This window comes from Chelonoidis abingdonii, chromosome 8 (assembly GCF_003597395.2).
Source record: "Chelonoidis abingdonii isolate Lonesome George chromosome 8, CheloAbing_2.0, whole genome shotgun sequence".
Lineage (NCBI taxonomy): Eukaryota > Metazoa > Chordata > Testudines > Testudinidae > Chelonoidis > Chelonoidis abingdonii.
In genome coordinates this window covers 100,724,640-100,740,205 of record NC_133776.1, presented here as the reverse complement: position 1 = coordinate 100,740,205, position 15,566 = coordinate 100,724,640, and the positions used below count along the sequence as shown (strand labels likewise).

General features: G+C 50.7%; 1 protein-coding gene across 1 annotated transcript in view; it reads right to left on the bottom strand.

Annotated features, from left to right (window-relative positions):
• The window catches only part of ARHGEF6 (Rac/Cdc42 guanine nucleotide exchange factor 6), an 85,501-nt gene that overhangs the window by 24,438 nt on the left and 45,497 nt on the right, over positions 1 to 15,566 (bottom strand). The window contains 6 exon segments of the mRNA XM_032773193.2: positions 10,949 to 10,987; positions 10,989 to 11,013; positions 11,015 to 11,080; positions 12,417 to 12,549; positions 13,693 to 13,771; positions 14,661 to 14,747. Coding sequence (XP_032629084.1) covers positions 10,949 to 10,987; positions 10,989 to 11,013; positions 11,015 to 11,080; positions 12,417 to 12,549; positions 13,693 to 13,771; positions 14,661 to 14,747 — 429 coding nt within the window.

Below are 15,566 nucleotides of genomic sequence, written 5' to 3'. Positions count from 1 at the left end.
TAGAGTCATTTGCAATACAGTTCATCCCATGGCCTGTTTCTTCCTAAATCTCCTGTGACAACACATACCCATTGGTGGTTCAATGCTCTGGTCAGCGGGCTCGAGAGCTCCTGGGGAAGTGCAGCTGCAGAGACGCGGCCTGACCCGGTGCTCTGTGCTGTGCGATGGCATGGCAGCCTGTCCTAGTGCTCTGGGCAGCACAGCTGTAGCGCCGCCAGCCACCGGTGCTCCAGGGAGCATGGTAATGGGGCAGGGGAGTTCGGGGTGGTGGTCAGGGGACAGGGGTGTGGATAGGGTCATGGTGGTCAGAGGGCAGGGAACATGGGGCAGGGATCCGAGGGGGGCAGTCAGGAATGAGAGGAGGGTTGGATAGGGTGGCGGGGGGCAGTCGGAGCGGGGAATCTGGGGGCAGTCAGGGGACTGGGAGCATGGGGGGGTGGATGGGACAGGAGTCCTGGGGGGGCTGTCGGGACAGAGAACAGAGGGTTGGATGGGGCAGGAGTCCCCGGGGGGGCTGGCAGAGGCGAGAGGCAGGGGGTGTCGAATAGGAGGCGTTGGCCAGGCCATGCCTGGCTGTTTGGGGAGGCACAGCCTCCCCTAACCGGCCCTCCCATACAATTCTGGAAACCTGAATATGGCCCTTAGGCCAAAAAGTTTGCCTGCCTCTGCTCTAGGTCCTTTTCTCCAGAACTTGCTGCCTAGCATTCGGTCCCTAGTCTGTAGCAGTGCATGGAATTCTTCCGCCCTAAGTGCAGGACTCGCACTTGTCCTTGCTGAAACCTCATCAGATTTCTTTTTTGGCCCAATTCTCCTATTTGTCTAGGTCCCTGTGTATCCTATCCCTACACCCTCCAGCATATCTATCACTCCTCCCATGTGCAAACTCCCATCTTGCAAACTTGCTGAGGGGTACAATCCACGCCATCCTCCAGATCATTAATGAAGATATTGAACAAAAACCGGCCCTAGGACCGACCCTTTGGGGCACTCCGCTTGAAACCGGACTGCCAACTAGACATGGAGCCATTAATCACTACCCATTGAGCCCGACGAATCTAGCCAGATTTCTATCCTTTATAGTCCATTCTAGCAGCTAGGCCATGGCAGCACAGGCTATGCACAGACTAGTTTGTCAAATACAGCCCCTAAGGGAGCCTGGGTGTGTACTTGGGGGCAGCTAGCCATGCTGCAGTGGCATCACTGCTATTGGCACCCGAGCTAGCTAGTTCAGAGCTAGCATGGGTATGGCTACATGTGTTGGCAGTCTCACCCCAAGGGCCGTGCAGACAGAGCCATGGGAGTGGAGTAGTTTTGCTGTAGCCTTGGCTTTACAGAGCAGGTCTTTTAGCTCAGGCAGTAGAGGTTCATGTGTGTTAAATCCTGAAATCACAGGTTCAGTTCCTGCTGCTGAGTGTCCCCGGGGCACAGTATTACACACACAAAATACCTACACTTTCATCCTGTCTAGACCAGAGGTTCTCAAACTGTGCACGAGGGGGGAATGTATTCTGGGGAGGTGCAAGATGCTTTAGGGAAAAAACACCTTACTGCACACATTTTAACCCACAGCAATGAATAACTAGCAAAAGCTGAGTTCCTCCAGACATATCAAGGTCCTAGGATGATGCTGTGCATTTTGGTGGATTTCTCTGTTCAGCTTGCCTAGCATTATACAAAGTCATTGCCATCTCTGTACGTTAAATCCCGTTTGCTAGGAAAGCAGTGGCACGTTAGTTGTAAACGACAATCACAGTTTTGCTTTTGTTCTTATTACAAGGATCACTGGGTCTGTCTGATCAATGCCTCACTGTTTTCAATATTTAGTGAGTTGCAGGCTGGTTTATTTTTTATCTCTATATGTACTTGTGTGGGAGGGAGAGGGCATAATTACTACTAGACACAAAGATAGGGGTCACTGATCATATACGTTTGAGAACTTCACTGGTATTGTTGTTAGACCACACTGCACGGTCAGAAACCCGCCAGCTCAGAACAAATGGCATGATTGCCTTCAGAAGCGATGGGTGAACATGGACTAGATGGTAGCTAGAAGGGAGGAAGACAGGCAGACACACTACTATAGTCTCTGAAGGGACAGGACCTCTCAGTCCTGAAGCCCCAAGGGATCAGTCTATTCCACTAACCCCGGTATTCCTCCAGGTCCAGCTTATCAGACCCTTGTGACCACTCAGAGCGATGTCAACTGCCACATCGCCTGGTAAGCTTTGATTAGCTCTCTGTCAGCAGCACTTCAATGGACCTTGTCCCCCACAAATCTCGTTCGAATGTCGGCGATAACATCCAGATGACTGTAACATTTATTGATGCTACTTAAGGAGAAAGAGGGAGAGAGAGAGAGGATTAAATCTTGGAACATAGGTCCACAGGAAAAATTAGTGGGTGCTCTGCGCACCCACCGACAGCCAAGTTCCCCTACTCGCTCACACACCTTCTTCTCCCCCTCCAGCGCGTGCATTTTCCCGGCTCCTACCGCCTACTTCTTCAGCACTTCCCGCCTGGCTGCCAACCAACAAACTGTTTTGGCCGCTCGGGGGTCGGGGGGGAGGCCAGGGAGAGGCGGAACTGGGTGGGGATTTGGGAAGGATAAATAGTTCAGGGCCGGGGGCAGACGTGTGGCAAGCGAACGCGAGAGGAAGGGAAAAGAAGGGACGAGAGTGATGCGGAACTTTGAGGACCCTAGCAATACCTCAAACGAGCGGGAGCCAGGCGCAAGAGGAAATCGCTGGCCGCCTACGAGTGCGATACCTCTGAGAGCGCGACATGGCCAGGCTCATATATACCTCCCTCCCTGCCCGACGCCACAGTCGCCAACGCGCTCCTCAGTCCTTCTACTCCAACACTCGACTCCACTGCGGTCTCTCGGCTAATTGAGTAGAAAACTAGCCAGGAGGCAGGTCTGGCTCACATAGCTCGCTACACCTTCGCCAGTGTCACACTCACGCCAATAGTCTCTCTACCTAAAATTGGTATCCTCTGAGGCCTACGTTAGTTATGAACGCACGTTTCCAAGCTACCTCTTCAGAGCAAACTTTAGGTGTATGTCAGTCCAGTAGAACTGTGAGATTAGCTGATGATCATGGAGGGTTATTTCGAGAAATGTCTGTAACATCAACATATAGTTTAAGTGAGGGCTTCAGTTATCAGCATACAGCGAAGGACTTCAATTGCCTCATATTCCCGCGCAACACTTAACCTGGCGGGTCGCGCTGGCACGGGGCCGATGTGCTACCACTTGCAGGTCCGGCTGGACAGGTTTACCAAGGCCCGTGCTCGAGCGCAGTTTGAGAGTAAGACTGAGGGAGCCTGATACAAACTCGGGCAACAGTGGAAATCCCCCGCACATCGGGACGCCCAACCTGCAAATGAAAGTGCCTGGGGGAAGGATTACGCATACAAAAGCCAGGGTTGCCAGGCAGGCCATACAGAGTTGCCTGCGCCATTTTGTGAAGTAATGCGTTGGATCTGTTCCCGAAACAGTTGCATATATGGAAGAGCGAGACCAGCGCCTCTCACGGACCCGAAGCTTCCTCATGGTAATGGCAGGGGAGAGCTCGGTCTATCTCAAAGAGGAGGTCAGCCATGTGGACAGCACGGCGCTGCACAGGCGAAAGCACGCGGATGTGTGCGGCAGCGCCTGTAGCCCGGCACTGAAGCCCCTCTGGCATCCACGAGACGCACCAGGCACGGACCTTCTCCGGCACCGGCTTCCCGCGAGCAGGCCCTCTACGTCCATCACACCCGGCTAAGCGGCCCCGTAAGGGGGCACCCCTGCACCGCGCCGCCACGTGCTGGCTGTGCAAGGGGTATCGCTGACGTTCCGCTCGAGTCCACGAAGGGCACTGGTGAACGACTGAGCATCAGAAGACCCGATCCTCCAGCTCCCCGCAACACATGCCAAGTCTGGGCACACACTCCACACATACCGACCTTGCGCGTTTCACGCACCCCTGACGTCACTTCTCACTCGTAACAGGCCAATTGAAGGGACTCTCAAAATATGGCCTCAGTGACTCTGCCACGCAAACTGAGCTGCCACACCCCCACTTCGCGCGCCCGGCCCGCTTGCTGGGTGCGATATGCATTACACAAAGCGACCTTATGTAGGAGCACTCACCACATAGTAAGCTCTGGCCAGGGACGCCTCGAAAACTTCCGCCGAGCAATACCACTCCGTAACCTCAGTGGCGCCGCTTCCATATGATCCTAGTGTACGAATTAAGCCGGATGCGGCCGCTACTCGAACAGGCCACTGTTATCTGAGAGGAGAGTCATCGATGGAGAGGGCTTCTCCTCGTAGCGGCAGTTCTCACCAGTGCGGTCTACCAAGGTCAAGATCTCATCGGATCTACACTGGCACCCCCGCCTCGGGCATCTTCAGCTGTCGACGGACAACACCTCACACGTCGGTTGATTTCGTAACTCCCCGCGGCAACGGGCCACGGGCGTGAGTAGCACATGCCCATCTGAAGCGCCAGGCCGAGATAATCCAGGCATCATGCCTCCGCTTGCAGTCGACGTCGTGCCAGAAGAGGAATAGCGGGTCCTATGAGCCTAGACCGCCATTACCAGCCCGGGCAGCGTGCCAATCCGAGAGCCCAACCCTTAAGGCTGTGGGTCGTACACACAACGAGGCCCTGCGTCAACACAAAAAGGTGATGCACTAACCACATTTGGGCTTGGGCCTGGAGCCAGCACTGAGACCCTTGGGGGACGAGGGTCCACCAGTCCTGACCCCACCCAGCTGAACAATCACAACAGCAGGTCCTCTTCCGTCCGGATACCTCCCGGCAACCGCGCCGGTCTGCAGAGTCCGGTCCCAGCGGGCCTCCCAGCACCCAGAGCCACTGAGAATTCCAGGCACCGGACATCTGCCGCGCACACCCTGGCCGGATGGGTGTTCAGTATTGTGCGCCATACAAGGCGCCGCGTGGGGAAATTATCGCTCCCCTGATGATCGCAACGTCCAATGTAATCAAGAGGGCCACTATCCAGCACCAATGTGCGCGCGCCAGGGGTCGCAAGACATCTGGGAGGGACTATGAAACACAGACGTTTAAGTCGTCTATGGCTGAGTACCTAGACCGAGAGCGCTGAGCACCTATATTTCCAGAATAGGCTGCACGCGCGACTGACCCAGGGCACTCACACACCGCACAGCGGGCCGCTGCGAGGAACGCTCCACCCCTGTGGCCATACCCACTCAAGCCCAGGGTGCTCGCTCTATCCCAAAGCAACGTGCACCTGAACCCCAAGAACGGAGGGCTCCAGAGGCTGCAGCGTCAACGGCCCCCACCATCCCCTGAGGAAGGCGGTCCGATCCCATCATTCGCTGCTGCGGAAATACCCCTGGCATGGTGCGACAGCACCTTGGCGAGGCACGAGGTCAACACCTCTCGCGCCAGCCCTCAAGCGGAGACTCGCGCCTGATGGTAACCACCCATCAGCTTCTTCTGTGCTTCGAGGGTTGTGATTCCAGGGCTGGTAATGGAGCGCTGTCTACCACTTCACATATGGCGCCTCAACTCAACACTAAGGCATGAAGCAGTATGACTCCGGGAACACGACATCACATGGCGTCACTAACAGCCCCCCTAGAGATGTTGAGGGCTCACCAAAGATCTCCTCAGGCGAGTGGCGCCTACGACAGACATTTTGTCCAAATCAATGCAGCGCCGAAGAAGGTACTCTGAGTTGAGGGTGACCTGAAACTGTGCTGCAGTATACCTCCCAAGCAGCATCTTGATCCACCCACACCATGCAAGCTACTATGCTCCCTTGCTCTACGCCACCCTAAGCTCACGTGCCCATTAAAAACAGAGGTATATGCGTAGAGCGAACATGTCTCAACACCATCTTGGCCCAGTTTGCAGCACGAGTTTTTCCCCAACCGTGCCATCCGTTCAGCCTCCACTTGGCCGCGGAGGCGAGTAGAAAACGCAAATACAATGGTTGTCCCCATCTGATCTAAAGATCATTATGATCATGAGTCGTAATATATACTTTCCAGCCCAGTTATATGACCAGAAGATCAGTGGGAAGCTCAACTTCTCTCTGGTATTCAAGAAGTGCGTTGTTGGAAATCATTTCGCCAGATACTTAGACGTGAACACGGTCCACATGGGAGCCTGAAGGAAAACAGCGTCCAACGTTCTCCGAACTCCCACTATAGTTCTGACACTCGGACCGCAAGAAGCAGGCATCCTCTGTAACCTAGCTGGGCCGCAAAGGCCTCTAACCTCTGCGCGGCCACGCCTATTGTCAGCAGCGGAGTATTCACGTATAGCAACAAGACAAGCTGATTCTAACTCACTCCGCCATACTACTCCTGTCTAACATACCACTCTCCGGTCAAGACGACTCGCTGAGTACCAATCTTCCAAATAGATTAGAGACCTCACCTCTCCGGGCAACGAGCAGCTCGGTCAGCAGGCATGGTCTTCGTACACACCCACTTTCTGGAACGAAAGGGAAGAAAGTTGCAACCGCCAGCACCGTCGCGTCTTTGCACCGGTCAGCAACGACACTAGAGGACGACGGCCGTGAGAACCCTCCCACGGCCGCCAGAACCCATCACTTGTACCAGCCTGCCGGTGTTCCACCGATGTCAGTCGCTCATCTACCTGCGCTGCAGGTCTCTCTGTGCCTTCACACTCCGGGATAGCTCAAAGGCCATCAGTCCTATGCCAGTGATGATCTCTCAGTCATGTGAGAATGGCCAGGCAGCCTGGTTCTTCACTAGAGGATACTCAAAGCGGAGCCGAGGCCCGCGGCTTGCAAAGCCTAAAAGGGATAACAGCCGGGTTCACCATCCTTAATACTACGATAGCAGGCAAGCTCTCCGGTCAGATTAGTCACGTATAGTATTACGCGCTCGTCTTCTCTCACCTAAGACACCGCTTGTACGCACCCTTTCCGCCCGCAGACTACACCACAACAGCGTAGGCCTTTCGCCACCCGCCCAGACCAGAAGAACAAGATTCTTTCAGGCGCCTGCAACCTAAGAACTGGCAGGCGCCAGACAGTCTGGTAATGCAAGGGGGCGTCAAGGCCAAGGACCCTAACCAAGGCCTTCCTTCCGCTCGAAGTCCATCATTTTGAAAATACGCTCGACGGGGCGATGTACCAAGTTTCCATCCATGAACCCCTCTCCACCCTTCTCCGACCGTCTCTCCTAACTTCCTCCCTGCGTGGCGCCTGGCTTCACTTCAGATCAGTTGGGTCCTCCGCACGCTGCGTTGTTTGGATAACCACCTGTCAAGTTTGCCTCGTACTGCCCGCCTTCCGCCCCACCTCCCTCCTCCCATCTTCAGGGAACCCCTCTCAACGAGCAGATCCTCCTCCGGGAGGTGCATAGCTGCTCCTGCGACAAAGGTGCCATTCAGGAAGTTCCGCAAAACGAGAAGAGGGCAGAGGGGTCTATCTCCCGCTACTTTATTTTTGATTCTACCAACCGGCCAAGGGAGTATTCTCCGTCCGCATCCTCGAACATCCGCGGACCTCAACAAATATGTAACTGAAGTTGAAAATTCCGCATGGTTTTCCCTTGGGGACCTATCATCCCATCCCCTAGATCCTTGAGACCTGGTACGTTCCGCCTCTCCGACAATGCAAGACGCCTATTTTCATATTCGCTCTATCTGTCCCCGCCCCATCGGAGGTTCACTTGCGCCTTTCTCAATAGGCAGCTCCGCCCCCGCCCGTCATTAATGCAGTTTCACCACACAGTCCTCCCGTCGGCCTCTCGGCGGCCCCCGAGAGTGTTCACGAAGTGCATGGCCGTAGTCGTCGCTTCCTTACGTCGCAGCGGGTGCATATATTCCCCTACCTCGACGACTGGACTCATCCCGAGGACCGTCAGCAGAAGGCAGGTGCTCTCCCACGTCCGCATGATCAGCCGCCTTTTTGCAAACCTAGGCTGATGCTGAAATGTAGAGAGTCCATTCTGTCCCTACCCAGATGGATAGAATTTATCGGCGCCGTCCTAGACTCTAACACTGCACGGCCACTTCCCTTGTCCCCGATTCCCAAGCTTTTGTCGGACATCATCCGGAGGTTGCAGGCAAGCACCTCTAACTTCTACTCGGCACACTGCCTCACAACTCTTGGGCCACATGGCGGCCTGCACTTTCGTGACGCAGCACGCCAGGCCTAACGACTCAGACCTATCTGCAGTTGTGGCTGCATCTCAGCTGCGCAAGCCAGTTCGGTCATTGCGGAATACCGTGCGTCACAGGTCCCACACGACATACTCTGCTCCCTCCATGGTGGCCTGGAGGAGTCCGTCGTCATGCGCGGGCGCCCATTCTATCCTCCTCAGCCCTCGATGTCCCCTCACTACGGACGCATCGGACTTGGGATGGGGAGCCCACATAGGGCCGTTGAGGACGCAGGGTCGATGGTCTCCTCCCAAATCTTGCTTCCATATCAACGTCCGGGAATTGAGAGAGCGGTCCGCCTTGCTTGTCAAAGCTTCCATCGCAGATCCAAGGCGCTGTGTATCAGTTTTCATAGACACACCACAGCGGTAATACTATGTCAAACAAGCAGGGCGGGACGAGATCTCCTCTTCTCTGTCGGGAGGGCCAATAATGTTGTGGGAATTTGCATAGCCCACTCAGTCCCACCTAATCGCTTCCTTTCTCCCCGGGGCGCGCAATACCTGGCGGACCATGCTCAAGTCGTCGTTCAGTCTCCCACGAATGGTCCTTCGCCCAGACGTAGCCCTTACTGCTTTTCCGCAAGTGGGGCATCCCCACATGGTATCTTTTTGGCTATCTCGCACGAACAGGAAGTGTCCCGCTGTTCTGCTCATTCCAAGGCCCGCGAGCGGGGACTCGGTAGCGGATGCCTTCCTGATTCCGTGGGGAACGCAACCCTTTTTTATGCCTCCCTCCGTTCCCATTAATCCTCAAGGTCCCTTCTGAAGGCGCGCAGGGACAAGGGCCCGCTTGATTCTCATCGCCCCGGCATGGCCACGTCAGCATTGGTACTATCTGCTCTCTGGACGCTGTCGGTAGTGGACCCTGTTCCCTGCCTCTTCACCTGGACCTGATCTACGCAGGACCCACGGCCGGCTTTGTCACCCGGACCTTCAGTCCCTTCACCTCTACGGCGTGGCTCCTGCGTGGCTAACTGGGTCCGAATTGCACTGCTCTTCCCCAGTGAGGCAAGTACTTCTCGGCAGTCGAAAAGCCCTCCACGAGGACGACGTAACGTAGCCAAGTGGAGCGTTTTACGTGCTGGTGTGCGGAAAAGCGCTTTCCACCCTGCCAATGTTTCCATCCCCGATCGTCTTGATTACCTATGGTCGCTCAAACAACAAGGCCTGGCTATAGCTTCGCTCCGGGTTCACTTGGCGGCCATCTCCACTTTCCACCACGGGGCCGATGGCCATTCCGCCTTTTCGCACCCACTGGTCACGTAGATTCCTCAAAAAGGGCGGAGCGCCTTTACCCTCAAGTCCGTCATTCCAGCCCCTCCTGGGATCTTTAACGTCGTGTGTTGTCTTGTCCCCCCCCTCATGTTCCCCCCGTTGAACGTGGCTACATGCTCCCTCCTCCATTTGTCCTGGAAAAACGGCGTTCCTGGTGGCCATCACATCCGCTAGGCCGCGTATCAGAGCTGCGCGCACTCGTCGTGGACCCTCCATACACGGTCTTAGCCATCGGAGACACAGGTGCAACTGAGGCGCACCCGGCATTCCTCCCCTTCCCAAAAATTGTTCAGCCTTACACGTTAACTAGGACATATTCCTTCCCGTCTTCTTCCTAAACCTCATTCATCTCGTAGAGAACAACATTACATTGCCTAGACGTGCGCAGGGCGCTCGCCTCGTTTATATAGATAGAACTAAGCCGTTCCGCAAGTCCACTCAGCTCTTTGTCGCAATAGCTGAGCGGCTCAAGGGCTGCCAGCTCCTCACAGAGGATCTCCTCGTGTGTAACGTCCTGCATAAGAACATGTTACGACCTCGCGCATCTCCCTTCGGGGCGTATAACTGCACACTCTACGAGAGCCCAGGCATCGTCGGTAGCGTTCCTCGCACGAGTTCCCATCCAGGAAATCTGCAGAGCGGCGACCTGGTCCTCCGTGCACACGTTTTACTAGCATTATGCCCTGGTCCAGCAGTCCAGGATGATCGGCCTTCGGTTCTGCTGTGTTGCGCACTGTGACTCTCACTCCGACCCCATGCCTAGGTAAGGCTTGGGAATCACCTACTGGAATGGATATGAGCAAGCACTCGAAGAAGAAAACATGGTTACTTACCTTGTAACTCTTGTTCTTCGAGATGTGTTGCTCATATCCATTCCACACCCGCCCTCCTTCCCCACTGTCGGAGAACGGCAAGAAGGAACTGAGGAGCGGGCGGGCCGGCAGGGGTATATATCACCCGCCATAGCGGCGCCACTCTAGGGGGCGACCTGCCGGCCGCTGAGTTGCTAGGGTAAAAGTTTCCGACGAACGTGCACGCGCGGCGCGTACACCTACTGGAATGGATATGAGCAACACATCTCGAAGAACAAGAGTTACAAGGTAAGTAACCATGTTTTCCTTCCCACAACTCTCTGTGTTAAACTCAGTCCTGAGGTCCTCAGGTACGTAAAACTCTCAGATGGAGTTTTGCCTAAAGACTGCAGGACTGGAATCAGTGGAAAATATTAACTTTCAGTCCTGCAAAACATATGCACTTAACTTAAATCACGAAATCAGTTCCATTGATTTTGTGGGACTTACATGCTGAAGTTAAGTATTTGCATAAGTGTTTGCAAGATCAGGCTTTATTTTGTGGAAACTTTAATTTAAACACCTATCTTCGTTAAAGGTCATTAAACCTACTCCTTTCTACTATAATCATGCAAAACAACTCTGTGCACAAACGTTAAAGATTTCTATGAAAGGCCAATACGCTGCATGTATCCAAGATTACCTCTTTGTAACCTAAAGCTGCTGATGGTCTGAGCGGAGGAAGCAGGTCGGAGACAACTTAGGTCCAGGGTTTAAGATTTTGGGCGGTTCCAGTGTCCACGAAGTGTCCAGTAAGACTAAAGTCGAGAAATACCTGATGAGATTGTGAAAGCTGTTTCCTTCACATAGAATCATAGAATATCAGGGTTGGAAGGGACCTCAGGAGGTCATCTAGTCCAACCTCCTGCTCAAGCAGGACCAATCCCCAACTAAATCATCCCAGCCAGGGCTTCGTCAAGCCTGTCCTTAAAAACTTCTAAGGAAGGAGATTCCACCAGCTCCCTAAGTAACCCATTCCAGTGCTGATGTTAAGTGTCTGTAAAATTTAAGTCTCTTGCCTGAAGTCTCCTCCCCATTTTAATTAAATCAGATTAATTACAATATGTGAGAGAAAAAAAAAGGACCTTTCTCCTCTGAACTACTGTAAGATCATGGCTTACCACAAAGATAGCAAGAGATATTAGAAAAATGACATGAATAGCTAGCTATAGTGTTAAGTGTGAACTCTACAGTCACAGGCATGATGAGGCCCCAGAACCATGACCTCAGTGTGAAAAATCCTGTAGCTCTGTAAACTGGTCTGAAATCAACAAGATGAAATTCAATAACTACAAGTGCAAAGTACTTCACTTAAGAAGGAAAAATCAAATGCAAAACTACAGAATGTGGTGTAACTGTCTAGGTGGTAGTACTGCCGAAAGGGATCTGGGGGTTATAGTGGACCACAGGCCGAATAGGAGTGGCCAATGTGATGCAGATGCAAAAAAGGCAAATATGATTCTGGGGTGTATTAACAGGAGTGTTGTATGTAAGACACAGGAGGTAATTGTCCCATTCTACTTGGCACTGGTGAGGCCCAGCTGGAGTACTGGGTCCAATTCTGGGCACCACAGTTTAGGAAAAATGTGGACAAACTGGAAAGAGTTCAGAGGAGAGCAACAAAATGTTGAAAGGTTTAGAAAACCATTTAATCTTGAGACAAGAAGGCTGATGGGTGACCTGATAACAGGCTTCCAATATACTCAGGGATGTTCTAAAGAAGAAGGTGATCAATTGTTCTCCATCTCCACTGAAGGTAGGACAAAAAGCAATGGGCTTCATCTGCAGCAAGGGAGGCTGAGGTTAGCGATTAGGAAAAATGTTCTAACTACAAGGCTAGTTCAGCTCTGGAATAGATTTCCAAGGGAAGTTGTGGAAGCTTTAAAAACAAGTTGGACAAACATCTGTCAGGGATGATCTAGGTTTACTTGATCCTGCCACAGCAGAGGGGCCTGGATTTAAGGCCTTTTTGAGGTCCCTTCCAGCCCGACATTTCTATGATTCTGTAAAACTGGCTAGATACAAAACCATCTGCTTTTGTCACATTAGGTAAGAAGCCTAGTGACAATATTGAGATGCAATAAATTCAGAAAGGGCTGGAATGGTCCAACATACTTACAGAATGAGCACTCCAGGACTGTGTTTTGGATATTGTCCCTTTGGTTAGCCTTTGCAAATGGTCGAGCCATTCGTGCAAATCCTGGCTGCTGTTACATGATACTGTGATTCGTTCTATCATGTTCCCTGAATTAGAGGATTAAATTACATTCTTTATAAAATGCATCAATCCACTGAAGAGAGAAATTCAGCCCAATTCATTCTGACAACAAGCACCTCCTGTGTTTGCAATGTGATATGGCTGCAAAAAAAGCACTGCATTCCAGAGGAGGAAGATGCAAGCCCCTCTATATGTGCCTGTTCCAAAGCCCAACTAAGTCAATAGGAGCTTTTTTCTAGGGTCAGTAGGCTTTGGGGATCAAGCACTCGGTGACTCTGGTATGAATGCTTCTGGAACAGTGTACTCAATTCAGGGCACCTCATTGCTGGACAGATATTGACAAACTGGGGGGAGTTCAGAGAAGATCAGCAGACATGACCAGGGTACTGGAGGGATAAACTTGTGAAGATTTATTAAAAGATTAAGTGTAGCTTCACTAAGTAGTAACTAATGGGGGCCACGATAACAGTCTACAAATATTTACTGGGTTCAAATGCTAATGATGCAGCCAAAGTACTGAGCATGGTACAAGGTTGGTCTAACTAGGAATCGTGGGATGAAACTATGAAAGGGAAAAATTTAGATTGACTATTAGGAAAAGCTTCCTAGCATGATCTGTCAAGGGACCCCAAGGCACAAGACATTTATAACTAGAATGGACAAGAAATTAGGAAATAAAAATCAGGGAACAATGCTGCATTGGTCAGGGATGGACTGGATGATCCAGATCGTTTTCAATTTCTAGCTCTGATGATACTCTGACTCAATGTGCAGAAGTAGTGGCTTGTTAATAAACTGGTAGTAGATTACGGACGTGGCTCCCAACATTTTCAGAGGACAGTACCAACTTAAGCAGACCTTGGTTGTACCCTACACTCCCCTCTTTCCTCAGCATACAAGCTACTGGTAACTGATAATGGAGTCTGAAGCAGCCCAAACCCAGTCACTGCAGATTAAACTGCACACAGATGGATCAAAAGCAGACCCCATTCTTGCTCATCAAGGGAGCTGGACACACACAACTCAGATGTCACTGTAGCATAAGAACAAGAAAAGAATAGCATATCATACCAGTGAAAGTGTAAAGCATATCATGTAGCAGCAGCTGGGAACTACTTATACAATAGATGCTGCTCCTACTGGACAGGAAATGCAAAAAGTGTAGTGACCTGTGATTTCAAAAGCATGCTCGGTCCCTTCTGTTCCTTCTAATTTTGTCAACGTCATTCCTGTTAACGGCAGTTTTCCCTACAAAAAGAAATGAGAATGATTCAGACTCTACATCTATCATTTTTAGCCAATTTGCCTTTCTCAGGAATCACCACCAGAAATCATTGAAGGCTTCAGAAAACCAGAAAAGATTCCCCTTCAGTTTGTGGATCTAGATTTCCCTGTCCTTAGCAGGCCAAACACAAGGTCAAGTCCATTAAAGGAACTCCCATGCTAACTTAATTATAATAGGAAAGGTCACGTTGCACAACTGAGCTGTCAGTCTAAAATCAATGCCAAAGAATACCCATTGTGACTCCTTACTATTATCATGATTGCTCGTGTTCATGTGTGCTTGAGTGTGATAAATTGGCATGAGGCTGTTCCTTTCTTGGGAAATTATTTCATGCTTCCAGTAGCTTGTGGGGAATAAAGCCAAAAGAGAATGATTTCCACCACTCAGTCATGTAGTAAGCCCCAAACAACTCACTGCCTGGAGCATCACATTATGTAAAATGGAAATTATCAGCCTGTGGTTAAAAAAAAAAAAGGTCATAATGAAAGCTTTTAACCAGTCATTATTGAGATGGGGGTGGCACACGCCACTGACACCCAGTTTGAAGTTTCTATTTGGGTTCAGAATGGTAAAGCCATGTCAGCATTTATTGTGCATGCACCAAAGTAATTGCTCAGAACACTCTGAGTATAAGAAAGTGAGATATTTTAATTCAAGGGCACTCACGCTTGTGGAAACTAACGACTCCCCATGCTGTATGTATGGTAAGCTAAAGTTCTCAGTTTCCTGGCGGTGGGGGGTTAGCACCACAACAGAGGAGTTTCAGAAAGCAGAGGAATTTAATCTGATTACAGACATTTGGTTTCCTTCTTTACGCCCAAATACTTGCAACTTCAAATCAAATGTGCCTACCTGATAGATAAACCCAGTCATCTGAGGGCTTGCAGACAACATTAGCAGAACATTGGAAAACAACATGAAATACCTCTCTTCTTTCTCCTAAAGTGAAAAATATGTCCATTTTACAATGCATCACAAAGATTTTCCTCAGAGACATTAGTATAATGGGCCCGATCCAGTTGCAACTGAAATCAAAGGCAATGTTCCCAATGATCATAACAGGACCAGAACTGAGCCTATTAATTTGAAATTTACTTATTTTCTTTACTTAATATCCCTTCAGAGACTATAAACATTCATACATGCATCCTCCCAAGCATTAATTTGGCTGGCAGTGAGAAGTACCAATGCTCTAACTAGGTAAATAATCAAAACCAATAAGAGCTACTGTAGTAAGAAATTACTCATATATAATACACACCCACGTACACATATATATGTACTAGAATATATAACACATATATTAATATATACACAGAGAGAGAGCATTAGAACTACCACGTCTCACTTGTTTATTTAAAACTTAAAGGTCAAAACCTGCCCTGATTCTACCCGCAGAACTTTGGGTAACGGCAACAGAAGTAGTGCATATAGATCGATGACAGAACACGTTCGCTTGACAATATGAAAACAGCTTTTTGTTTGAGAGATAAATGCCAGCCAGATAGGGCATGAGCCTGCATGGTGCTGAGCACTCAGGATCTGATCCAGGGATGCATTTAAAGCACATACTTAACTTTAAGTATATGAGCAGTCCCATTGACTCCTGAACTTAAAGTTAAGCAGATGCTTTAAGTGCTTTGTTGGGCTGGGACCAGAGCTCTCAGCATCTTTCACAAACACGACCATGATAAAGAAAATTTTTAGACCTGAGCATTCTTTTACCATTTTAGCATTGAGAGGGAGAGAAGGACTTTT